This window comes from Eleginops maclovinus, chromosome 19 (assembly GCF_036324505.1).
Source record: "Eleginops maclovinus isolate JMC-PN-2008 ecotype Puerto Natales chromosome 19, JC_Emac_rtc_rv5, whole genome shotgun sequence".
Lineage (NCBI taxonomy): Eukaryota > Metazoa > Chordata > Actinopteri > Perciformes > Eleginopidae > Eleginops > Eleginops maclovinus.
Window position 1 is genome coordinate 8,118,363 of NC_086367.1, and position 26,134 is coordinate 8,144,496.

At 38.1% G+C, this 26,134-nt stretch overlaps 1 protein-coding gene across 1 annotated transcript; it reads left to right on the forward strand.

Moving 5' to 3' along the window:
• The first annotated feature begins 8,130 nt into the window (after window positions 1-8,130).
• Window positions 8,131-20,025, forward strand: kcnk5a (potassium channel, subfamily K, member 5a). The gene is made up of 5 exons (XM_063909245.1): window positions 8,131-8,597; window positions 16,305-16,416; window positions 16,550-16,716; window positions 16,826-16,994; window positions 17,085-20,025. The coding sequence occupies exons 1-5, from the start codon at window positions 8,412-8,414 to the stop codon at window positions 18,023-18,025; spliced, it is 1,575 nt and encodes a 524-aa protein (XP_063765315.1). The 5' UTR covers window positions 8,131-8,411; the 3' UTR covers window positions 18,026-20,025.
• The last annotated feature ends 6,109 nt before the right edge of the window (window positions 20,026-26,134 follow it).

Here is a 26,134-nt window from a genome sequence, read left to right on the forward strand (position 1 = left end):
GTTTTCTCAGCATTGACTCACTTTATGTTTTTAAATAATGCAGTTTCTTGAAGATATATGGTGTTTGTGTTGTTTTGTGCTATTTCACAAACACCATTCCCCACAAGCCCTAGAACTTTGCATTTTGAGACATTATGATCTCAATATACCCTATGAATGTCACAAAGGGTGACTTGACCTATTGGGCAACAACCATGATTTTCCACATTTTTCTGTGTTAATTGAGCCGAAACACTGGTCTGTTTGCATACTCTCTGATAACCCAGACAACGACAGAGATTCTGTGTCACTTAGGGGCCATTCGGCGTGGACATAAAAACATAACTTTTATCTAAGTCTGTGTGTTTGGTCTGTCTGTCTGAGTTTGTGAACCTGCAAGCTTTTTTGCATATCTGTGTTTGACTAAAGTGCATAGCAGATGACAAGTTTGTGATCCATAGAGTAACCACAATTAGATACAAATCATATGTCATCAGACCTGCAGTTTATGCTATAGATTGTGCATTAAATAATGATTTCCAAAGGTCAAACATTTCAGATAAAAAAATACTAAGCTTACTTCAGTTTGTGGCTTTGCTGTCATGAACTGTGCACAAGTGGGTCTATTCTTGTTGACAGTCAACACAGCTGTGCTATCTGTCACTCTGCGTGACTATGGGTTCTAAACATGTCTTTTCTGGCTACATAAGAGGTATTCAAAGAGCTGTAAAATTCACAAGCGTTTGAACATAAATAATCAGTCAAACCAAAAAACTTCTGTAATTCCAAAACACATAATGCAGTGCAGTCTGACTGATCTGAAATGATTAAAAAAAAAACACATGACCTTGTGATTTTGTGTGTGCCATACAGCCACTTCACACCAGCGAACAAATCCTTATGTAATTGTCAAACAGCATCGTAAACTTGAAGAAAATTGAGGTCTCATGCTGGCATCCCCAACCCTGGCAACAATCAAACAATTAAAAAAGCCATTTGATTGATTAAAATTCTTTATTAGTGAGAGTTTATTGTTGCTAACACTTGCAAACTGCTTTATTGGGCTTGTTGGTAAAAAGTTAAATCAACTGAACCAACAAGAGAGCAGCTAATAGGATACAGAAGAGTCTGTTTATTTTATGTTGCTTTACAATATGCTAACTGATTAAAAAATGTTAAAATCATTTCTCTAATGTCACACAACTAATTTGTGCCCTAGATATTTCCTTACACAAAAGATCAAGGCCTTAAGTTACAGTATATAGTACAAGCCTGCTGGTTTACTGAACATGTTAAGCCTATGACGGAGTAAAGGGCAAAGTTGTGTCTACGCTATATATTCTGAATTAAAGCACAGTAACTGTTCTTAAGTGTGTGACTGTGGTCATATGAGGCTGTAATAAACAGCTTGCTGTATTTACAAGTTACAGTCACTGCTGAATGAAAGCTTTGTATCAGCGATTCATGCCTAATGCATGGAAAGTGTATTTTTAGCATTACAAAACGATAGCATTTGTGAGTTGTTTATTTCTTACTAATTAGTGCAATAATCCTGCTATTAAATGATATAAGTGATTGAGCCCGGTGATAAAGAGTATTCCTGATAATGGAAGTAAACTTTGAACGCTGATATGACATGAAGTGTGTTTTGACTTCTGTGAGTCTCATATACTGGAAAAACTAATCTATGTTTTCAAGAACCATTGCTCTGATATAAGCTGCTGATGTGCCAGGAAGTTAGAGATTGTACCAGCAACCAATGGCATGCACTTGCTCATCCCGCAGCATTTCCTTGCAGCTCAGACAAGCCGGTACATGAGAGATGAGCGGCAACATAAACAACCCCTGGCATTTACTCAGCAGCACTGACCTGTTTCAACCTTCCGTAGACTGCTTGAGAAGAGAATGCTAAAAAAAATAGCACAATAAATCAGTTGAAAGAAGAATACCAAGCAAAAGCAAATTGACACAGGAGATTTTGTGATAATCAATTCTCCTAATGGGTCACTGTTGATGTTTGAAAGACACACTCAAGAGCAAAACCTTATCCATGTTTTTCCGTGAGAGCGCACATATCATGGTAAATTAAATCACACAGCTTGGTATTCTGGTAAATCTACTTCATACACTGACCTTTCGTTTCCTGTTATGTTATCACACGACTTGTCCTTCAACTTAGTACAAACGAATATGAGGGTGGGAAATTGGAGCCATGGGACTGTTAACATGAAATGTACTTCTATTACATCTAAGTTCAGATATTATTGCAAATTTGATATGAGTTTCTATACAACCTGAACTCAGACTTATCTTGTATTTGTGAATTAAATCTTACACGTTATTCATCATCTAAATTTACCTTTAATTCTTCTATTTAAGTGGTCAAACTGATGCCTGTTTTTTTAATAAAAATGCTGTTTCCCTACATGAAACTGCACCTACAATAAAAAAAGACCTTTCTCATCAAATTCAGCCGACATATTGGCGGAGATTGAGATGGAGAGATTGGTCAATCAAACTTAGGTTATTGGCCAAGGAGACTGATGTTCATGTAAAACAAAAAGTCAATGGTGATTTATTTGAATTTACCTAAACTAAACTTAACTAACATTATTTTATAAGTATTTCTAACGTTAACCACATACACTGCGATTGAAACCCGGGGGAAAACATTTTTCTTTAGAAAGGTCGAATGGACACAGAAATAAGCCAACAACAACAGAACAAAAGAGTAGTGTCAACGTGCCTTAACATTTGCATTATTTTACTGGGCATTGGGGTGTGCCTCCACTGGTCGCAAGAAGGACTCCAGTTGTATAGACGTCTATGAGGAAAAAGACTCTTAAAGGTCTCCTATTATGCTATATTTGAACAATATATTGTAGGGCAATAACTAGACAAAACATGTCTGTGAAGTGTTTGCTCAAAATACCAAACAGATCACCCATTGTAGCATGCATCATACCCCTCTATTTCAGCCCTTTTCCTGAAGTGCTGATTCTGTGACTGTCTCTTTAAATGGAAGTAGCTGCTGCTGGCCACGCCCCTTTGCAGCGCATGCAGCTCTCTGTCTGAAGAGAGAAGTTTCTAACGCAGATATTCAGCTAAATGCTGCCGTGATGAAAACCCCATATTATGTTCCAAACCACATTGAGCATTATTTCTGAAACACTTATTATATATTATACATATATAACAACTTTACTCTAAGTCCCTCCTGCAGACATCCTGCTGAATACACAGACGCACAGAGGTGCTGCGGAGGGGACTTAGCTTGTCGACTGTATATTGCGGACGATAGGTTGGGACGTGTCACGTGGGCGGGACGTTGCCAGGAGTTCAATGTAAAGCCAGCCCACATTTCGTTTATGACGTCAGGGTTGTATTTTCTGACACTTATGTGAGTCTCCTTACACACCGGGGACACAAACTTATGTATGAAAGACATCAAAAAGTGCATTTTGCATAATAGGGGACCTTTAACTCATTCATGAATTATTCCCATATTAATTTAGTAACTTAGCAAACAATTTAATAGTGATTTGTATTTCTCCATCAGTAGGTCCTGGTCTTCTTCAGTCATGAAGTTCATTTCGTAAATAATAGTGGGGCAGGGCTACATTGTGATTGAAGTGCACTACCACAGGGTGTTGCTCTCTGTGTTTTTTGCTTAGAAATGTAACCCTTTCGAAGCATTTACACCTTGTTTCACATGCATATTAGTTCTCCCCATGAAGAGTGATGCTTTATGATCTGCTAAACAGTATCTATTGATGGTAGACTTGGGTCATGAATCTCTATAGGCCTTTAGTACTTTCATGCTGATTATGCTGATGTTTTCTAGTGTGATACCAGAGAGCAAAGCCCAATGTTAAACTTTGAGAGCAGCATTCTCAATAGGAGTTTCACACATCGTCTCACTAGTTGCACCACTGCATTACAGTTGTTGGCAGTATATTGGTAACTTCCGCCCGAAAAAGATGTGGGGACCTTCCAGTTGGTATTTGTTTGAAATTGAACCTGATTTGTTCTCATTGTCATGTTAAAAATCCAACGGTATGTGGCAGAGGGATTGTGTTGCATGGTTACACAAAAGCAGAGCCGAGATACAAAACGCTGCAGAGCCTGCTCATTGTGCAGGCCCAACGATAACATTCTTAAACTGTAAAGTACTCCAATGGTTTCACTATTCCTGCAGCATCAAAGGAATAAGTGAAAAAAAAGAGTCCACAAAAGCTCACTAGCAAATACACACTTGTAGCATTGACATAGAAGTATTGCATTCAGAGAAGGATCTTATACAGGATTCAGGATTTGCATGTCACAACAAAAAGAAAACTGGTTTTGGGATTTAGATCTCCACAGTGCATGAAATCCGAATCCTCAGCAGTAAAATGATTGCAGCACATTGCCTTGAGGGTATCTGTTATTAACCTTTCAATCAATGTGCTTGCTGTATGGTAAACTGTCTTACAATTTTTTTTTAAATGCCTATTAAAAGGTAACAGAGTCTCTATAGAGTTTTTATCCGGAATAAAGAAGCTTTAAGAAACAGTTTGTGCAAAGTGTAATTCACACTAGTGCGGTTAATATTATTAATAATGATTCAAATATCTGGTTTAACCATAAAAGTTACATTACTGCATGTAAAATGATTTTTGCTGTTTGGGGGACACACACTGTAAAGATGCTTGCTCAAAGAAACACATACCGACAAGAAGCAAATTAGCTGCCTGATTGTGCAGGTTTCCTTCCCACCGAGATGCTCGGGGAAAAAAACAAAACATAAACATATAACAATGGGACTAGGAAGCAGCTCTTCAGTCATTCCACATGGTCAAATCACTGAACACACCTACACAATCTAAGAATAACCCTTTACAAAGGGATGGCATGCAATATTACTTACCAAACAGGAATCGCATACTATAAACTCTATTGACAGGTTGAGTGAAAACTAAATGACTATTCAAATATTGATCAGTCATTAGCATAGCCGCTAGGCTCGCAGATTTCTTTGAAAGGAATTTTAACCAGGATAAGCTGAGTGCTATGATTGGAATAGTCGAGAAGACATTCACTCCAATTTTCCAACACTACTTCAAAATTCTAACAAACCTTTGAGTATTGTTTTGACTAAGATACTCCTTGTGGCCTAAACTTACATATGGCTGGCTGGCAGACAACTCACATCTCCATAGCCTCTCTGTTAACTGGACATAACATGCACACTTTACATTCACACTTTACACTGTGCACTCATATTATATTTTCATTTAATATTCCCTTTCATTGCACTATTTTATCTGTATATTTCTTATTTTTATTATATTGTATTTTGCTGCTGTAACACAACAAGTTCCCAGTTTGGGATGAAGTATTTCTGATACTGATTCTGATATTGTGTATTTAACGCACAGTTCTCCATTCCGGCATCTTTTTTCATCAACAATGTGTGTTAACATGTTCTCCTGTTGTACTTTGCTTTCACAAGGTGACTTGCATGGTTTGCTGCAAGTGAACCATATATCAAGGCAATAATCTTGTCTACCCTAGCAGTTTGTGTGTATTACAGAAACTGAAATAAACAGATCACAAGATCAAAAATCTAAGGCAGAGGTGATGATCAAATGATTTTGGTTTCAATATGAAGCATACACGTATCGTAACACTGTATGATAATTATTTTCAGTTGATGCCGGTCGCAGTATTTTAAAGTTAAAGTTTGAGTATCCCTCAGAAGCTCTGGGAATCCAAAGATCCCTAAAAAGATTCTATCCTCTTGAAACTTTTGGTCATCCAATGAAATTTGTGTTAATATGTCCACAGTGGATACTTTGTTATCTGATGAGGCTTTTCCGGTCGTTTTATCTTGTGTGCCTTGACCTCCGGAAGTCCCCTTGAATCCCAAAGGGCTATCCACCAGACCACCATGGCCTTCACCAGCTCGAAAGCAAAGTTTGTGGTACCTCTGAACATCTTTGGGAGTTCCTTAGGGATCCAAAAGACATTTAGAAAAGATACATGACTTTGAATGATCATAAAACAGTCTTGATGTCAACATAAGGGGGCTATATTCTTCCTCTTCACTTTATATTAAGATGTAAAAACACAAAACGTATTAAAAGGATTGCTTAAACCATGTGAAATGTTTGAATAGCATAATCAAATTAATTATTTGATGATTTTAAGTCAAATCCTCCAATGGATGTTGATACTATGAAGGAGGAGTGAGTATTATGTAAGAATGTGGGTAGGTCATGACCTTGATTAACATGCTGAGCTGGCTTACAGTTCAACTCAGTCTAACCACAAGCTTAGTCAGCTGATTTAAAGATGCATGCTTTTCCAAAACTCTATAAGGGCATTTTATCTGTTTATTGTACACTGGATAATGGTGCTAAAAAAAAGGCATCTCATAATTGAATATTCAAAGCAACTTTTAGTTTTTTGTTAAAAAAACAATCCTAGATTTTACACTAAAAATGAGTGATTTTGGTCTAATCTAAATATTTGAATTAGGAAAGATCTTAAATTGTAAGAATGTTAATGTAAGCTAGCTCTGACTCTTAAAAATCTAAAAGTCTTTCTTTTGTTTTGTTTACATGATGAATGTGTTTCTTTTTATCCAAAAAGGTCTGCGCTAGTCTTCCAAATGTATTTAGACCTTTCATTCCGAACTTGTTAACACTTGCACTGTACAGATCTGTACATTCAGTTTAGTATCACTCACACTCCTGTGAACATAGCTTTTATACAGTTCCAGATGCATTCTGAACATAAGCAATGAACAGATTTGCCTTTAATTATGAGCTGTGTAAGTTTTTACTCAACGTATACTTGCTTGAACATAAAATACATTTCACACATTGTAAAAGGATAGCCTTGTGCAGGAAGTACTCCAGTGATCATGATGCAATGTCTTGCTGTCTTGCATGCTATAAATTCCCACACAACCGCCAATTTACAATTTTATACCACAAGTGCATTGAGGTCTTGTGGCAACAACAATTTTGAAAATGTAAATCAAAATGATTTGAGCTTTTTCCGTCACCTAATGCAAATAAATTGCAGTGTCCCACTGAATCCTTTGATTGACGGAAAGTATATTTAACAATAATCTCTGTCTGAGGATCAATGGCTACTTGGACACAAATCAATAACGGTGTTCCTTAGTTTGACCTTTGTTCCTCGGGCATCAACGATGAAAACAGAACCCATCACTAGGGCAAACAATTGAGCAGTTCAATTCCGGCCATTGACACGGTTTACCCTTTGGTTCTCGTCCTTTTACAACCAATCACAAACTTTATACTCCACCTCTTTATTTGTATCTATACTACATACTGATGAACATAATCTCACAAACAACCTAAAGAGATATTGAGGCTACACCTGCTTTTCAACACATCAAAATAGTTCAGATACAGTATGTGTGGTGAAGAGACCACAGTGATATTTACAGAACTGTTAATGTCTGCCGTGGCCCTCGCTAATATCATGCAACCCTAAGCATATAAAGGCTCTCACTACGGTTGAAGGAAGTTGAATTCTTATGAAATGTAATGTTTACAGGCTGGCGCAAATACATTGGAAAATATTAAATAAATGTTAGCCCACTTTCTTGCCAGTTGATAATACACAAGTCAATTTGGTTGGATAGTTTTAGGCTGGAAAAACAAAGCAATCATCGACAGTTTGTCTGAAACTAGGCTCACATGGCGTACAGCTTTACTGTATATTATTAGTATTGAATTCCCCAAAACAAATTTGAAAAAAAAAACTTTTTGAATAAACATATTCAACTCATGAAAAATAAATATTATGAGTTGTATATGATTAAAAACACAAAAACAAATTTTAAAACTAAGTTGTGTTATATTTGATTTGTATTTCTAAAAAATAAAATTTCACGGAAAAAAAAAACTTTTGTGGAAAATATCCAACTTGTGTTATGATGTAAACTTTTTTTTGAGACCAAAGTTTCGTGCTAGTTTTCATGTCATAAACACTGCAGCTGTATACCTGTAACCACAAAAGGAAGCGAGACAGCCCCCCCCCCCCCCACCCCCACTTATTTGTTTTCTGGGCGGATCTTCGCTGCTCCTCTCCTCTCCACTACTCACAATTCACTTCTTCAGAAGGCACTTCTCCAGCTGCGCACGTGGAGACAATACAGATGCAGCTGCGGTTCCATAGCATGCGCTTTCTGAACACTTTCATCCTGTTATGTCTCGAGCCCAATGCTGTCAGCAGCGGCAACCTTCATGTTTTTTTTTCACAGCCCTCGCGCGGACGGAGAAACATTTTGTGAAGCGAAAGACTTGCGGAGAATTAGTCCCGCATAACTCCGGGTATTGTTATCTACCCCCTCCTTTCTCTTTCTTTTCCCCCTGTCCCGCGTTCTCAAAGTTGAGTCATTGTACATAAGTATGGTAGATAAAGGCCCCTTGTTGACTTCTGCCATTATTTTTTACCTGTCCATTGGGGCAGCAATTTTTCATGTCTTGGAGGAGCCCAATTGGAAGCTAGCTGCAAATAATTATAATGCCGAGAAGGATAAAATACTTGAGGAGTATCCCTGTCTGAAGCAAGATGACTTGGACAAAATATTAAAGGTATGGTCATTTTCTTTTAACTGAGTTTGGTTTGTTTTATTGAATTTCTTTAAAGCCTTATTCTGTGCACCACTTTAACTGTTGCTTGCACTCCTAAGTGAATCACATAAATGATGTTAAAATATGTTATTTCTGTTTTGGTTTCTGTGCAACACATGAGGGCTTAATGAGCCTCAGCTGCTCTGCAAACTTTCTCCAAGAACTAACAACATTTCATTTCACCCCCCCCCCCCCCCCCCAACATGTGTTTACCAGCCTGGAGGCCTAATGGCAACAGGTCACATTGGCAATTACACTTAAAGCTATTTTACCCTAAATGTCCTCATAAATGCTATCTTCGTTCGGTACTGCCCCTATGACCAAGACTAAATATGATAATTATGTTATAATCAAATAGGCCTATATCAGATTTTGCAGTTGTAAACCTGATTACGATGCCAATCTGTAGCCTCACCCCTCAAAAGCTTCAGGACTTGGTGTTCCATTGCCAACTTCTTGTTATTATCGCAATTCTTTAACCAGCAGTAAAGATGGTGTCATTGACCTCTGTAGTTTTACTGTCAGCACTCAATGAACACAAATGAATAAACACGTGTGCAGGTGCTTGTCCCCTGACATCAGGACATTTTTTTATATCTATGATTGGTGGAGGCTTTGTGACCTTTATTCTTTCTGTTTGACGATGACATGGTAGAAGAGCCACAAAGATGCTTTGCAGTGTAAATTTAGCATACCATATCTGGGGGATCTTTTTTCTGCACTAGTCTGACTGACAGTGGTTTGTTTGAATGCTGTTTTTCAGCTTTTTACACTTGCAAGTGTGACTAGGAACATGTCTCAACCTGTGCCCCTTTTTGGGCCCACATCAGTATTAGGGAGATTTATTATCCCACCATCCCCCCCTTCTGCTTCCTCCTGCTTCTCCTTTTTGTGTTTGGGGGGGACTGAAAGGGATATGCCCATAAGCCTCCCCCACCTCCCCATTTGTGGCATCTCTCTAACAGCCAAATCCGTCCATCTGCTTCCCAGTTTGAAATATTATGGTCGAGAGATTTTGACTTTTTTCTTTGGAAGTTGTTCCTGTAAAGCGGCCAAAAGAGCTGTGATTTGGTTGAACTCTTAGCAGGCGCTCAACTGAAACCCGTAGAAGAGGAAGTACCCTGAATTTAAATTAGGTGCAGGAAGTAATACCCCAGTGTACGTAGTATGTAACAAGTATTGGCATCCAAACTACTCATTTTATTCAATAACCAATTGTAGATGAAGAATGGAGTGAAACAATGATTGACGCTCTTGAGTATCATAACATTGTGTTGTTTTTTAAATTTAGTTTATTCTCCATAAACACTTTTAAAATAATAATTAACACTTTTTTTGTGTTACTCTTTTAGATAGATGTGATGCCTACGGTGGTAAGTCTTTATTTGACATTGTTCCAAAATAAGTTCTTAAAAAATCTGAATCTTTCTCCTTGCTCACAGTATTGCAACATATAAACACAATATATGAAACCCTGTATCAAATCGCCCATTTCTTGCCAATACATTGCCTATTATTAAAAAACAATTATTAATGCATTACGGCCATTCATCACTTTATTAGAGAAGCGTTAGGGAGGATCTTTTTTGTACTACTGTTTACTTATGATACGCTTGCAAATCTAACCAAGGTATCAATAAAGTGTTATCTTTACCTATAATAAAACAAGATAAATCATTTGCTGATTTATATTTTGTATTGTTTATCTGGAACTGAATATTAAAAGTGACTTAATTTGATACTGGAGTAAAAAGTTGTGTCTCTTGAGATGAAGTGGTTTTAAAGTAGCATGGAATGGAAATACTCGGTTACAATTACCTCAAGTTGTCTTTAAGTAGAGTACTCGAGTAAATATACTTCAAGTCACTTTGAAAAGATAGTGTTAAATCCCAGTTCCCTTAACTCTTTGCATACTTAAACACTTCAGCTATTATTCTAGACGTGTAGTTAACCAGTATTTTTCCTTAACGGCTGTTTGCCAAGACACCTGCTGCAGAGGCTTTAGAATCTCCACATTAAAGCATATAAACATCGACTTTATCGCCCTCGAGCTGCCTTTATCAACCTTATTTGTGTTAGCACCAGAGATTCTATAATGTTTCCATTGTGGAAACTTTGCGCCGCTTGTTAACAATTCAAATATAAAAGCAGGCTTAACAAGAGAAGGCGACACTCTTGTAAAAGTTGGTCTTCTCTGTTTTATTAACAAGGAGTTTACTATTAACTATAGGAGCCTTGAAGTGGTCACAGTTCACAGAATGGATTTTATGGTCCATCAATGTTGGCTCTCAAGAAGTGGTTATAAAAGGGGAGTGAGGTGGTTGCACATTATATCTACAGCAACTAAGGCTGAACAGAGTGTGCAGCTCGTAGGGTGAAGTGTTAGCTCTGTGTTTCAGCTCGCAGAAACAGAATGCACTATGAAGTCTAAACCAACACTTGAATGCATGTATGTATATTTCACTCATAAAAGTAGTGTGTGTTTCCCAACTTATGTATGCTGCGCTATTGTGATACTTTCCTCAGTGTTGGTGTTTAGTGTGAATGTAACGTGCGAGGTGTTAGGGCTTCAAAGATAGTTCTGTCTGACAAAAACTCAGGAACTTGTGTGCTTTCTGGAGCATCACAGACAGCGCCTCCTTTTAGTATCGTAGAGTCACACACCCACTCTCCAGAACCGCCTGCGCATGCTCAAACACATGAACTCTCTCCCCAATGCTTACATGAACAACATACATGTAATGTGAAGTTTTGCAAATGAACCCAAAAACATGTTAGCCTTCAACTTTTTGCCAATTGATACAAAATCAAAATAGTTAACATTTTCCATGAATAAGTCCTGCTCTGCAAAATGCCCCAAACATTAGCAACAATACATTTATTTAGCTGCCGATTTTGAAATGCGTGATCGTTTATACATTTTTTATAAAGTGAAAGATAAGGAATTATAAATGTAGTATTGTGACCAATTACGAGTATGTAAATGATAATGTAATGCTTAAAAAGTTGGACAAAAGTTGGTCTTATTGTTTAATCTATGAAATGTTTACAAAATCATGAAAACATGCCATTCACAAACTATCCCAGCCGACAGTGATGCCCTCGGTCAGTTTGTCCCATAAATAGATATTCAATTGACGACTGTTATATGTGACAAAGAAGACTAACAACTCCTCACATTTGTCAGGCAGGAACCAGTAAAAGTTGTTGAATGAAAAAAGGACTAAAAACTATTAATGGATTCAGTAAATTAGCTTTAATTCACTTTCTCTTGGTCAATGCCCTAATCGGTGCAAGATTATACAAAAGGCAAAAGTAATTGGAAAGAAAAATCTAAACATTTAAAAGCAGTTTATCTAGATTCTTCTACACAATAATGCAATCATGCATGCTTGAAAGACATTTTAAAATAATCTTGAGAATATATGGGTCAAGATTTAGCTGTAATGAGTCAAAAGGTGGCCACTGGTTTCCACTTGATACCCTTTGACTTGTCCCGGGAGCATCGCTATATTTGATTGAACTTTTTCACGTGAGAGTCCCGTCACACACAACTTAAAGAGCATGTGTGGCCAAATGAGAAGTGTGCAAACAGTGCTCTCCACACACTGCTGTCACATGCAAACATGGCCAGTCGTCAGAGTGAAAGAGCACAATGAAGTAGCGCTGTGTTTTCAGGGGTAGCTGACTTTGTCATGTGCCTAGGGTGCTGTCTAGAGGCTGCTGGCTGGAAATAGCCAAGTCTTTCTTCCCTTTTAGAAAGAAAGTATTGAACTGAAGTCATGGAAGGTGTCAATGTTTTAAAATGTTGTGTGTAGGCAATAAATTGACAGGACAGGGATGTCTTGAATCCTTGAATGTCTGATTTGATTAACTCGACACCCAAAGGGCATATTAATTTCCTCTACGCTGCTGCAGAGGTTTACAAAGTTGCACAATAAACCAAATAAAAATACCATCTGTTGTGTTAATGAAGTTTAGTCATGCAGTATTAACAGCCCAGTATAAAGCAGCCTCTCACAAATATGTTAATGGTGTAATATGCTCTGCTTGACAGATGTAAGAATCCTTTCACTGTCTAAGAATTTAATAGCCTGTTCCCTTTTTTTATGTCTTCACCAAATAATGAAGAAGTTCCAAGAAGGACAAAAGTACTTTTTACTTTGTCTTTAATCAGCATCCGTTTCTTTCCCAAACTTTTCCAAAGTTGTTTTCCCGCACACTCGCGCTGTGGCTGCTCTTTGGTTCACACGGTGAAGTCTCAGCATTGTTTGCAACTCGTCCTCCTCTGTATCAGAAATCAATACCCAGCGATATGGGGGTGATTGAGACTTCATTGTTTGTTAGTCGGATCCATCCTGACCACAGCAGCTGTTGCCGTCCTGTGCTGGCGTGCTGGTGGTGGAAAAATACCTACGAGCTGGAATGGTATGCTGGGACAGCAGCTGTCTTGATAACAGTTGGAGTTTGTCAATGTGGTGTTTCTTACAGTTTTTTGATTATCAGTGTGGCAGATGTCGGCAGTTTGGCAATATGTTCACATCCAGAGAAGTAAAGGAATCCTTTTAGTGGCTGTTGCATATGGCACCACACAATATGAATTCAAAACTAATGCATTTCAAGTGTCAGACTTTAGAGGCAATATTTCAGTATAACTATTTCACAAAAATATGTATGCTCAATTATTCAATTCATTATGTTGTAGTTATTGATTTGTTTACGGGAATATTAATAACCAGTAGCAAAGAAAAGGTCTTCAGAGATCTTTCAGGAAGGTAAAGGGCTGTTCCTGCTCCTTCCCTGCACTCTGTCGCTCTGCTGTTTACACATTGCATCACATAATAAGCCAACAATTGTGTGTGTTTAAAAGATCAGCTGGGAGAATGTGTTTGCTTTTGTTTTGCATGAAAAAGGACATGAACAATTAATCGGTTAGCCAAAAGTGTTAGCAATTATTTTCTTGTCAAATAACTAATCAAGTCAGTTCTTATCATGTTGAAAAAGTGTAAAAAAACAGTGTTTCGATCATCATTAATTCACCAGGGCAATATTGCTGTGCCTCTGGTTTGAACATTTTAAGATATCTACCCTCCTGACTGCATTAGTCATTCATGTGGTGTGCCTCTTGACCAAAAAAGTCAAATTTTTGTTGTTACCTCGAACTATGATATTTGCAGAAGTCCCAGTTTTTTCTTGTATCCAGTTCTCTAGAGGGTAGGCTTGTAGAGAAGCCAGTTTAACCACCTCCTCCTGAGCTGCTTCGGGCTAACGCACAAAGTCTCCTTTATCTTTCTCCCCCAGTGCTTTCTCCTATTTGACTTGTTCTCAGGGTAATTTGTGACCTGAAGTCACCATACGTTGACCACTAGCTGACCCTTTAACCTTTTAAGGACCTTTAGCATCGCAAAGCCTGTTCAGTTAGCTTTGGGCATCTTGGTGCTTCAGTTGAACTCCTTCCAAGCCTTTGTGCCTCACAGAGAAAAAACACGGTAGCAATACATGATGATTAAAGAATTGCATTAAAAGTGAACATTTGAATCCTTTTAAAGTAGGCCTTTTAAAGGTTATGTTCCTGGTCCTCTATGTGAGTGACATTCATTGAGGGCACAATGCTCACTCCCATGATTATCCTGCACTCTGCCCTCGTTGGATTCATGTGATTCAGCATTTTGTACGTTTCAAACTTCAGCACTTTTTATCTGGCAGGCAGACTGTGAACATGTGCAAATCACCCTCATTAGGATAGTATAAGGTGCAGGGCAAACACACACGTATGCACAGACCACAGACATGATACACACACATAACATTTCTCACTTTTCTATGATATAACGGAACAATCAAACCTCAAACTGTTACAGAGCTAGCTAGTGGGGTTTTACTGTTTTATATTTGCAGCAGAGGAATGTATGAATGTTTATGTGGTCTGTCATTTGAAATTTAAATCTATTTTCATGTTATAATTGTCACTTTCCGTTGGTATAAGCCACAGTGCTGGAAACTAACAGTCAGTACATCTAAAGTAATTTTTGACTGGGCAGATTGGAAAAGTCCACACGCATATTTGTCAGGTTAACCTGCTTTTGGTTAGATACACTGCTGTAGAGCTGCAAAAAATGATCAATTAGTTGTCAATTATTGCGTTCATCGACAGTTTTTTATTTAAACTTGAACATTTTATGTTTTTTTTAAATCCTCTGTTAGAAGTATAATAAATATATTTGGAGATGTGGACAAAACAAATCTTCCGAGGAGGTCAGTTTGTTTTTTTGAGAAACAATGATTGACATTTCCCCCAGTTTTCTGACATTTTATAGACCAAACAATCAAGAAAGAATTGCCCAATTAACAATAAATTATATGTTTTGGTTGGCACCTTACATTGCTGTGATGCCTCTTCATTCACTAATTGGAAAAAAATGTGTTTTAATTTTGCTTTATATTAAAATATGTCTTTCCTTTTTGTTTTTTAGACTTGTGAATTCTAAACAGTTTGAGGGTATATACTAATAGAGCCCAATATTACATTTTTTCTTTAGTTGGACAGTTATCTCTAGCCAACTGTAGTGTTAACTGTTTCATAAGGGATGGGAAGTTGTTTATAGCTTACATCAAACATGATTCTAGCCTGAACAGGGCTAATTACAAGGTTAGCCATGCATATCAATGTAACCAGTCATTACAGACACTGTACTCAGAAGGACTGTTAAAGTGAAAGTGCGTAAGCAGGGCAGTTGTCCACTCTTGTGAGGTTTTTCCTTTTTTAATTTCAAGTCATGGTTCCAACACAAACTCAATCATCACATGCGAAAGCCCATCGGAGGAACTGTGTTGTTTCAGCAGACAAAAGAATGGCCTCCTCCGGTGCTGGTAATTACAGAGCAGGACTGTCACAGACCTGTTATTATTAAAGAACCAAGCATCTTCCAGTACTTAAAGGCTTATATGAATTTCGCAAACCCCTGCACATTTGGAGAAAGAACAACTTTAGTCCAGGGGGGCAAAGCATTGTCCCACCAGAGGTCCGGGTGTTTGCGAATACCCAACAAGGAATTGAGTTTCTGTTGTGGCTTTTCAAGCACACACATGGTTGGAAATGATTGATTACGCATTTTCTTTCTCTTTTAAATGTCAACACTGAAGTTTCAAGACGGATCTCATAGCCCATGATCTAAACGTTTAGAAACAAATATTGCCTGTGGATTAGGCACAAATGATACCCTTTTGCTGAAGAATTTCTTGGACATATCAGTGCAACTTTGGATCTTGATACAGGAAAAACAAACATTAAAGCAACCGCTGAAGAATCACCTAGTTAACTTGTATCATGTATCATCATGGGATTATGAAATGGATGGTTATGCTTTCCTGTTTCTCTAACAATTTAAGCAGTGGTTGGAAAATGTAGAACCCTCAAGGCATCGTTGGTTCTCCAGAATGCATGAGCGCTGTTTCAGCTCATCAGTAACACTGGAGATACCATCATGATATCACAGGAAGGATGTGCTGGAAGAAATTGAGCTTACGCACACCAAACTTCCTGTTTTACTCAATCTCATCCACATGGGCTCTTCTATAACTGCCAATTAATAGCATCCAGGGTCAATGTATTTCTCTTCAAGTTGAATTAAAGGCAATGATCTGTTTTGTTTTTATCTATATTATCAGGCAGTGTCAGATGCTGCAGGCCAAGGGGTCACCATCACTGGCAACAATGCTTTCAACAACTGGAACTGGACCAATGCTGTCATCTTTGCTGCCACTGTTATCACCACTATCGGTCAGTACTTTCCAGTGACCAATCTAGTTTTTGTTGGGGGGGAGGAGAGACAAAAAGGTTTTCCCCTCTCCTGTAAAGCCATACTAAAGAGACATAAATGGCTGTCCACTGTTGACACGTCACATGTTTTCAGGTTATGGAAACATTGCCCCTAAAACATCAGCAGGCAGAGTGTTTTGCATCTTCTACGGGCTGTTTGGTGTGCCTCTATGTCTTACCTGGATAAGTGAGCTGGGGAAGTTCTTCGGTGGCAGAGCCAAGCACCTGGGCCAGTTTCTGACAAAGAAAGGATTTTCACTGGTAAGTTCAAAGGAGTTTTTTTCCACTTCATGGAAACATAAATGAAGCTCCTTGTGGTATTTTATAAACCTTCAACTTACCTGAAGTAATATTTGTTTTTCTTTTCCAGAGAAAGGCCCAATTTACCTGCACAGCTATATTTCTCCTCTGGGGGGTGCTGGTCCATTTGGTCCTTCCACCTTTTGTATTTATGTCCCAAGAGGGTTGGACATACATTGAAGGCTTGTACTTCTCCTTTGTCACATTGACCACTATTGGTTTCGGGGACCTTGTAGCAGGTAAGATGAGAATTAAAAAATCAATCAACCAATCAAAGAAACCAGCCACAATGTTGGATGCAAATTACCTTTGGTTATTTTTCCTTGCAGGTGTGGATCCCAATACGCAATATCCCACTCTGTACCGTTACTTTGTGGAAGTGTGGATATATCTGGGGTTGGCCTGGCTTTCTTTGTTCTTCAACTGGAAAGTGCGAATGGTGATAGAGGCCCACAAGGCCCTGAAGAAGCGTCGCAGGCTCCGCAAGCTCTCTCTGGATGAGCTCCGACACTACAAAGAGTCTCACAAGGCATCCCATCGATTACCTCCCACTCCCAATGACGTCAACATCTTCAGCTTCCTGTCCAAGAAGCAGGAAGGCTACAATGACCTTATAAAACAGATCGGCACCAAAAAGGACGGCAGAAGCAACGGCAATACTCCCAACGCGATCAATAAATCCAAAGATATTAATCGGTCCAAGAGTTGCAATGATGCCCCCATATTTAACGGTCACACCATCCTCAGTCTGGACCGTTCACCTCGCCAAAAGAGACGCTACAGTTTCAGTGACCGCGTCACTGTTGCTTTCTCAAAGTCCAAGAACTACCTCCTGGGCTCAGACAACGGTTTGCTGCTAACAGAGGACCATGTGGAGGGAGACCTAGAACTCGACCAGTTCGAAATGTATGAGAACCAGCTTGACAAGGACGTTGAGTTGGAGAACGGAGGGGTGGGAGATTGTGGAGCGGGTGGTCGAAGGAATTGGGACTCCAAGGATTACCATCCGCTAACATTCCAAAATGCAAACATTACTTTTATAGACGAGGAGAACTTCCTCAGTAATAACTTGGAGGAGGAAGACGACGATGATGATTCCAAAGCTAAACTATCCATTACTACATGTGATGAAAACATTGAAGCAAACTCCAAGGAGGAGCCCACTTCTGAGTCTGAAGGGTCTGTGTTCACTTGTGACGGCTCGGAACAGGGTCACTCCTATGAGAAACTCGTAGAGGAATATGCAAAAGAAGAAAATACAGAATCCTGAGACATTGCAGTCTTGAACTTTGTAAAGTCAACACGTGTTCATGGTCCTCTGTTGTTGACTGGCAGGCATTGAAGTATATCTATTCTAATGTGAATTGTTTGAATGAATATCCCATTGCACCTTTGGGGGTCTGATAATGAAAGACAGCGAAGAGAAGATCAAATTTCAAATGAATGTTCTATATATAACAAAGAAATGAAAGTCCAACATCTTGATGAGTATGGACTAAGTGCAGGAGTATTTAACATCTACTCTATTTATTTCTTTTTATACGGTTTGATCAAATATTTGCCACTCATATTGTAATGTCCAAACCAAGAACTATTTACCATGAATGCTTTATGTTTTACTCATAGGCTAATAAGAAATTAAATGTGGATATATATTTAATTCCCCATAGTTTCTTCTATTCATAGTCACCATATTGGTGTTTTATAATATTTATTCAAATGAAGGACATAGTAGCTTTTCTTTTTCAATGGCTACGTGGGTTTATATTACTCGCATTGCACAATTCCATCACCTGAGGACAGTTCAAAGTCCGTTATAGTGCAGACTGTATTTTTGAAACCTGAGCCAAACATCAGTCCTTAAAGAAAAGAAGAGGCTTAAGGGCCAACTGTTCTTTTTCCCCCTTGGTATATCACTTGTTTCTTCTGTGAAGTCCTTGATGAGTTGTTGTGTCTGAAATTTCTGTTTTGACTGTAAGTAATAGAGTTGTGACTGCACTAGAGGTTGTGACTGACATGTTGGAGTCTAGAACCATCCAAGAGAAAAATTGGAAAAGAGAGAAAAAAGCGTTAATGGCAACAATTTATCACAAACTTATTTAACCGTGTGAAAATAACAACTTTGGAAATGATCCTCCCATTGTGCCATATAGTAGACGCCTCACAATTGGTTCAGTAAATGGGTTTCATTGTGTTTTTGCTGCTGACAGCATTTTGGGCAATCTACCATGGCAGTGCAGTGTGGTGAACTTAACTTTTACAGCGTCAATATTCTCCCTTTTTTTGCCTCTTTAGCACCCTTTTACTTCATTGTATTTGCCATGTAAATATTGGCTGAAAGCCTGTCAGTGGCCACTAACGGCTCTGCTCAGGACATGGCCTCGCTGCTCATGTTTGCCTTTGGGGGCTCGCACTGGCATGAAAGACTGAAGTACCGCTTAGGACAGCACCCAAGGTTAAATTATAAGCGATCAATGCTCTGTTGACGTACGTTTCAGTCAGGAGACAGAGTCAGCAGTATTGGTGCGCTCTATAACTGTATTATTTACCCCTTGATTCATGTGAACAAAACCCTCACCTCAAGGGACCAATGTCCATTGCTTTTCACGGTCCCACTTTTAAAAAAAAGCCTCCACTGCCTATTGCACACGTTAACTTGCACACAGAAACTTGAAACGGTGTTACAGTGAACGGGCAGTGTCAAACAGGGCTACTTTGAATTTAGAACTCCTATTTCAAGCCAGTTGGACAATATACTGTAAATAAAGTCCAATATCTGTATTGTTTTTCTTTTGTGAACCAGACTTGCCATGTTAACTCCTTTCATCCACTGCAAAGCAGAGGCTATTCAGTACAATGTAATATCTGTTGAATGTACTCCTAATGACTCACTGAAAAGATTACTTATTTCACACTGGGTGTTTTGTCTTTCGTCACAGGCCCATCACTTTAGTCCATGTAAACCTCCCTCTCTCTTCCTCTCATTTTTCCCTGGTTTTCCTTAATGTGTGTGTTCAGCATTGTTATACAGCCATGGTACTCGTCTGGACTGAAATTCAAGTTTGTCTCTAGATTATAACTGCATACAGGTTAGGCTGGTTTAACCCATTGTCACAAGGCTTTAACCTAAAGGGGCTTCATTGTGTAAAAATCCAGTAGAGTCCAGTTTTTAGCTGTCTTTTTTATGATTAAATTATTCATGTTTTTATAAGTGTGCATGTGAATTCTGAACAAATGTGTACATTTCATGTAAATAAACATTTAATAAAACTTGTGTTTTGTGATTTTTCTTGTAAAAAGCCACTCTATCCACACTATTATAGGGTGGGCACTGTGTTCAGCATAGATCCTGAATACATGCATATAGTGCATAAAAGTTCTCAGTGTTTTCTGTTTTCAGGAACTAATAGTAAAGGATATCATCTACGTTATTTGTTTTAATGCTTGAGTAGAGTAAAATGGTCATTTTTTTTATTTGGAAGTAGCTTAAACGAATTAATTCTGAAACAAATTTAAACTCATTGAGTGGAATGTTTTACCCTACACACTCTTGTTATTTTTTTTATGTCAAGTTATTTATTAGCATATAGCTGGAATACAATTGACTTAGCACAGCTTCTTTTTAAATATGTTTTAAACCCTATTTTGAGTTGTCTTATCAGTAGCTGTAACCATCACGCATGAATAGTCTTTATTTGTATAGCACCTTTCATATAATAAATGCAGTTGAAAGTCGTTCACAGTCGACATGTCAAAGAAAATGTATTGCACATAGAATACAGATACCACTAAAAATAGCATAGAATAGACATTTAAAAAATCATTGAGATTACAGGTACAACAATTCAACACACAATCAGGTGACAATTATGAAAGCCAATGTCTTTCTCTACCTTTTCTGCATAAAAATGGAATGCAACCATTCCGCTCTATTATGTAACACAGGACATAATGCATTCAGGTCAGAAGTGAGCTGTGTGTAATGGAGTTCAGCAAACATTTCAGCATTTTAATCACATTAACTCTACCTTTGCAAGATCTATCTGCATCAGCAGGGCTGAGTTACATCCTGGAGACAGGTCTGCAGAGAGCCCAGGTCATCACTCCTGGGCTCGGAAGTCGTTTTATTAAACTTTGTTCAAATATCGGGAGATGTTTATATATCACTCCAGTCAGGCTTTCTGTTTCTGTATTGTTTTATGTTGTACAGTCAAAACCATTTTAACATAATAGTAAATTCTAAATGGTACTAAAAGTACAAGCTTTCCATAAAAAAACAGCAACAATTGTAAACATGTCTAATCTAAAGTATTTATTCCTCATTCAGTTTGAAGATCTTGTGTAAAATGTGCATGCTGTATTAACATTTTTATCATATTGACACTTGGCATGGCTTATTGTGCACACATACTCCAAGGTCATGCTGTCAAGCAACACCAACACTGTCAACCACACTTCAAATAGAGCGGAAAGCTGATATGTAAACCTAGCCGTAATCGCTCAAACCCAAATAATGAGTGCTCTTCTACACCAGCAGGGTGAATTTCTGCACATTATCTGTGCTTGTTTTTTTAAAGTATCAGTTAATGGTCGGAATGTGGGTGAATTTGAATAAGCATGGAGCCATGGAGCCAGGCTGTTGACATATCTTGATCTGCCAAAAAGACACAAGATTAGCATTTGCAGTCAGTTGTTATTGGCTCAGGCTAAAAAAAACACCAATGCCTGAACGGTTTTAGCATAATAACCTCCCTTCGGTTTATCCTGAGTGGCAAATCAACCTCTGGTTACATTTTACATGCATGTAGAAAAATATGAAATTCATAACTTTCCAAAATTACTGATTTACAGTTTAGTCTGCAATGGTTACATATTGCTTAGCATTGCCATCATCAATGTTTCACTAGAATGGGTGCTGTAAAAGAACTTTAGCCCTTAAAAATGTTAACCTAACTGATGATGGTTAGTGAACCAAACCAAACAGAGAGCTCACTGTGAAAATGTGCTGAGGCTGTTGGAAACCAGACTGTCTCCTGTTACTGTGGGATCCCAGGAACAACATTAATCAAGTCAATATGTATTGCAGCAAATAGTAATAGATGACCAGAAATGATTAAAACAGATACAACAAAGGTCCTTTGCCATTTTCAAAGTGATTACGCTGCAGCTAGGCCAAGATATTTCGCTCAATAGCTGGTGGAGACCCAAACAGAGCTAAAAGAGATTGAAGGTAGGATTACATTCTGTCAGTGGACACAAACATGACTTCATACAAAGTCAATGTTGCATGTTCAAAAAATCTTTGTTTGCTAACAACCTTGGCATATCAACTTGAAATGTGTTGATGTGTCAGTGTTGCTTTCACAACTTGGTTCTGCTTCCCCAAGTGGCCAAAAGCACAGCCGAACAAGCCATTTTTTTAATCAACCAAAATGTTAAAATTTAGATTCAACTTCAATTTCCTTCAAAAAAAAAAAAAAAAAGAGATATCCAACCTCGTCAGATGCTGGTGCATTGACGTTTTGAGAAATTAAGTTCCCGCACAAACGTCTTGCTAACTGCACTTGCTTTAGCTAACCATCACAATAGGACCACAATTTACTAAATGAAAATCAAGCTTCATTGAAGAACACGTGAAACTACTGATCGAGGCCATTAACTCATTAGGTGAATTATTCTGAGGTATTCTACACAAATCGACAATAAGTGGAGATGCCCCCTGCTGGATATTAGAAAGATTTCAGGTTTACTGGGCCTAACTTTCAAACTAAGAAGTCAAAGTCCACTTTATTGTCAAAGTTTCCACATGTGTTATACATACAGAACATTGAAATACCGTTTCTGGCAGTCCCACAGTGCAAATATAAAAGAACATAAAAAGGAGTTGTCTAGTGTAAGTATTTACAACTAAATAAGCAGCACTCTAAGTTAAACATTTGGCCTTTAACATTCAACTTGTAAAACTAAAAAACGTTGCTTCCTCCTCACTATTTTATACATTGTAAAATCTTGAGACTAGGTGAACACCAGAACCACATTTCTAACCAGTGACATGTACCCAGTCAAAAGCTTATGCAATCTTTACATAATAATACAATTGTTTGAACTTTGCAGCTAAGTTAGTGTTCATGTAAGTCAGTTATTGTAAGTCACATACAAAACTGGAAGCACTAAACAGGTTTGTCTAAGCCTTCTATCATAGTGAGAGATTTCAAAAGCTGAAAACAGAATAAATACACACATTGTTGGTAGTAATGCATTTTTACAGATAATTGTAAGAACAATACTCTTTTGAAGCTTAAGTTAACCACAAAAGTGTAAAACATCTATACAAATGCATCACTGAAAGTTCCTCAATTGAAATAATCTAATGTTACATGTTCTGTGAGGATCTGCTTCACAGCTAATACGATGTCTTAGACATGAACTACGTGACAAAATCTCAGAGCAAGTGTGTACAAAGGGGCATGAAAGGCTAGTCTCATGAAACAGACATCACCAATTGCAATTTGTGACATGCCTCAGGACAGTGAAAATTGGAATTTGGTCTTTGACTAGTCTTTGACACTCTCTGTGATGGCACTCAAAGGGATGATTCATCTCCAGCGTGGTGTGTAAGTGAGCTCAAAAAAAGGAGCTACAGTATATACACTTGTTTAATGGTTGCGAATGCCTCAGGTGAAGTGGGATCAGAGAGTCTCGTGTCCTCGGCTTCACAGCACTTCAACTTCATACATTTGTTCTTGGATGGTTAGGGTTTTTTAACAGTGAGATTAAATCAGGACAAGATATCAGGAGATGTTTGCTCATCACAATATGCCTCCTTTCAGTCTGTCCATTTCTACCCTACTGATAGAATCTGGAGACTACAGCTAAACTTAGAAGAGACAATATATTGCTATTTAACACCTTATTTTTACTGCATACTACAGAGAACAGATTGTATTTGTCATAAAACAGTTAGCGCACATGACTGTTGGATTTTTAGATCTATGTGACTGTCTTATCTGGCCAAAAGCAATTCAGAAAGTCATACAGAACTGCATACCACAAAACGTTGATGTAGTTTTGTGGTATGTCGTTTTGCATAAAGTATACTCTTGCCAGAAAACCGGATAACTGACCACTGTTTATATAAAAGAGAAGGATAAATCAACACAGTTTAAACATAAGGATTTAACAAAATGACTTCGGTTTTCCATTAGATGTAAAAAACAGAGCGGAAAGTGAACCCTTGGTGTGATGTGCTGCTGAAATTTTACACAGATATGTTGAATTTTATAACACGGCCAGCAACCAAGGGCCAAAGCAAACATTATCTTTCCATATTACAGTAAAAAACTTGTGGGTTAACTGATGAATCCCGACGCTTAATGCTATAATGAGATACTTGCCATTGGTCGGTGCCTGCCCTCACTTTGCTATTTTTGTAGTAGTATTTCACTGAGCAAACACCAGCGAAAGCCACCAATATTTGTATTATTTTTATTAATGTAAGTCTAGACAGTTTAATTTCTCTTAGAAACAAGGAGATACTGCTTAGCAAATGTATTTTAATTTCAGTCGATATATATTTTTTATTTAAAGTGCATAGAAATGGATAATTACATGTTTATTTAACTGACTGTAAATGTTGGCAAATATGTGACTTGTTAATTATTATTAATATTGTTGCATTTTTGATTTTCATCACATGCATTAAAAGCAACATATTGGTCATTATAGAAAAATTCAAACATTATTTGGATTTTTACATTTAATACAGTAAGCCTTATTTTGCACTCTCAGGAAGCTGTTGCTTTCCAGATGGCTTGTGTCTGTCCTCTTCATTTAAGAGGTTGGATTATGCAACGAGTCCTGAAAGCAGTCAGCCTGCCGACCTCCATCTTTCACACTGCTCCACTTCCTTCAAAGTTTGTGTTTCCCAGATGTGGAGTGTACTTGTGAAGAGATTACAGCAAGGCAGCGTTCAAGACTCGTTGGCAAACACACTCAAAGAGGAACTTTACCCAATTTCAAATTTCATACACATTATATGTAGTTTAGGACTGTCCAAAAATATTAAAAACACATGAAGAACTTTCCCCTAAACCCAGAAACTAGGGTGATACAACATTGTGATGTCATCAAGTATAAAGTGTGCAATTGCATTTGATTGAAATGTTAAAGCAGGACAATGATTGTGTTCTGTTTCCCAACTGAGGACACCACGAGACAATACAACTTATTTTTGCATAAAAAGAAAACAAACATTATGTAGAAAAAAGCTTTTTTTTAAACAGAGAGTAGTTAACAAATCATTGATTAAACATGGCCATGAAATTGAGAAATTGGAGATTTTACTTCAGCTGTCATTCTGCTATAAAGTCTAAAATTCATGAACTAAATCATCTTTATTTAAGTTATATTGTGTCTTACATACCAATAAAAATAATCCCTTATCTTTATTTAATTCATTTTATTTCCGCCATAAGGTTTTCAATGGCGTGACACAGCTCAATTGTTTCTTGAAATAGCTACACAGGCGGCACAAAAAAACCCTCAAAGTGTGCAAGGTCTTATAAGGATGACGCTCACGGTGTCCGATAAATTACTGCCATCTCTCTTTGTGTATCAACAACATTTCCATCCTGGGACAAAATGATGCCAGCTCACTTCCTTGTCAACAAAGGAAGAGGGGGAACCAGATGGAGAGCTGTTTCTGTGGACTTTAAACAGCCAACACAACAACAGCTCAATAAGCAATGGAACTGAAACTCTCTGACACCCAATTGTTTCCTGAGTTTCTGTGTCCGGCCTTCCGGACCGGAAACTTTTGGGCACCCCCCAGAGGTGAGTTTGAATGTTTGTGTTGATGTGTGCATGCGCTATACTGTAAGTTAGTGAGTGTGTGTGTGTGTGTGTGTGTGTGTGTGTGTGTGTGTGTGTGTGTGTGTGTGTGTGTGTGTGTGTGTGTGTGTGTGTGTGTGTGTGTGTGTGTGTGTGTGTGTGTGTGTATGTGTGTGTGTGTGTGTGTGTGTTTTGTATGTGAGAGCTAGGTGGGATTCTTACTAAGGATGCAGGAAGTACATTGGAAAAATGCCCATTGCTTTTTAAAGATTGTAGGAAAGGATGGGAAAGAAAGACACTGGGCGGTGTTGAACAATGCTGCTAACAGCTGCTCATGTTGACTACAAGGATTACAGTGTGTTCACAGAGGAAAGAGAGTAGTAACCTTGACCTCTGACCCCATAAGACCACACCAATATTACACTTTACGTGGGGTCAAAAGAGTCCAATAGGCACAGACACTGAGTGTATTGGCCATGAGAACACAGTTCACATTCACACTGAACCTCTAACTTCATAGCGTAAAGGACGATAATGAAGAGCAACAGAG

Excerpts from the sequence above, each read along its gene's own strand:
- kcnk5a (XM_063909245.1), top strand. The coding sequence starts at position 8,412 with ATGGTAGATAAAGGCCCCTTGTTGACTTCTGCCATTATTTTTTACCTG. Across the intron at positions 8,598-16,304 it reads ACTTGGACAAAATATTAAAG|GCAGTGTCAGATGCTGCAGG; the intron begins GTATGGTCATTT and ends CTATATTATCAG. Across the intron at positions 16,417-16,549 it reads CACTGTTATCACCACTATCG|GTTATGGAAACATTGCCCCT; the intron begins GTCAGTACTTTC and ends ACATGTTTTCAG.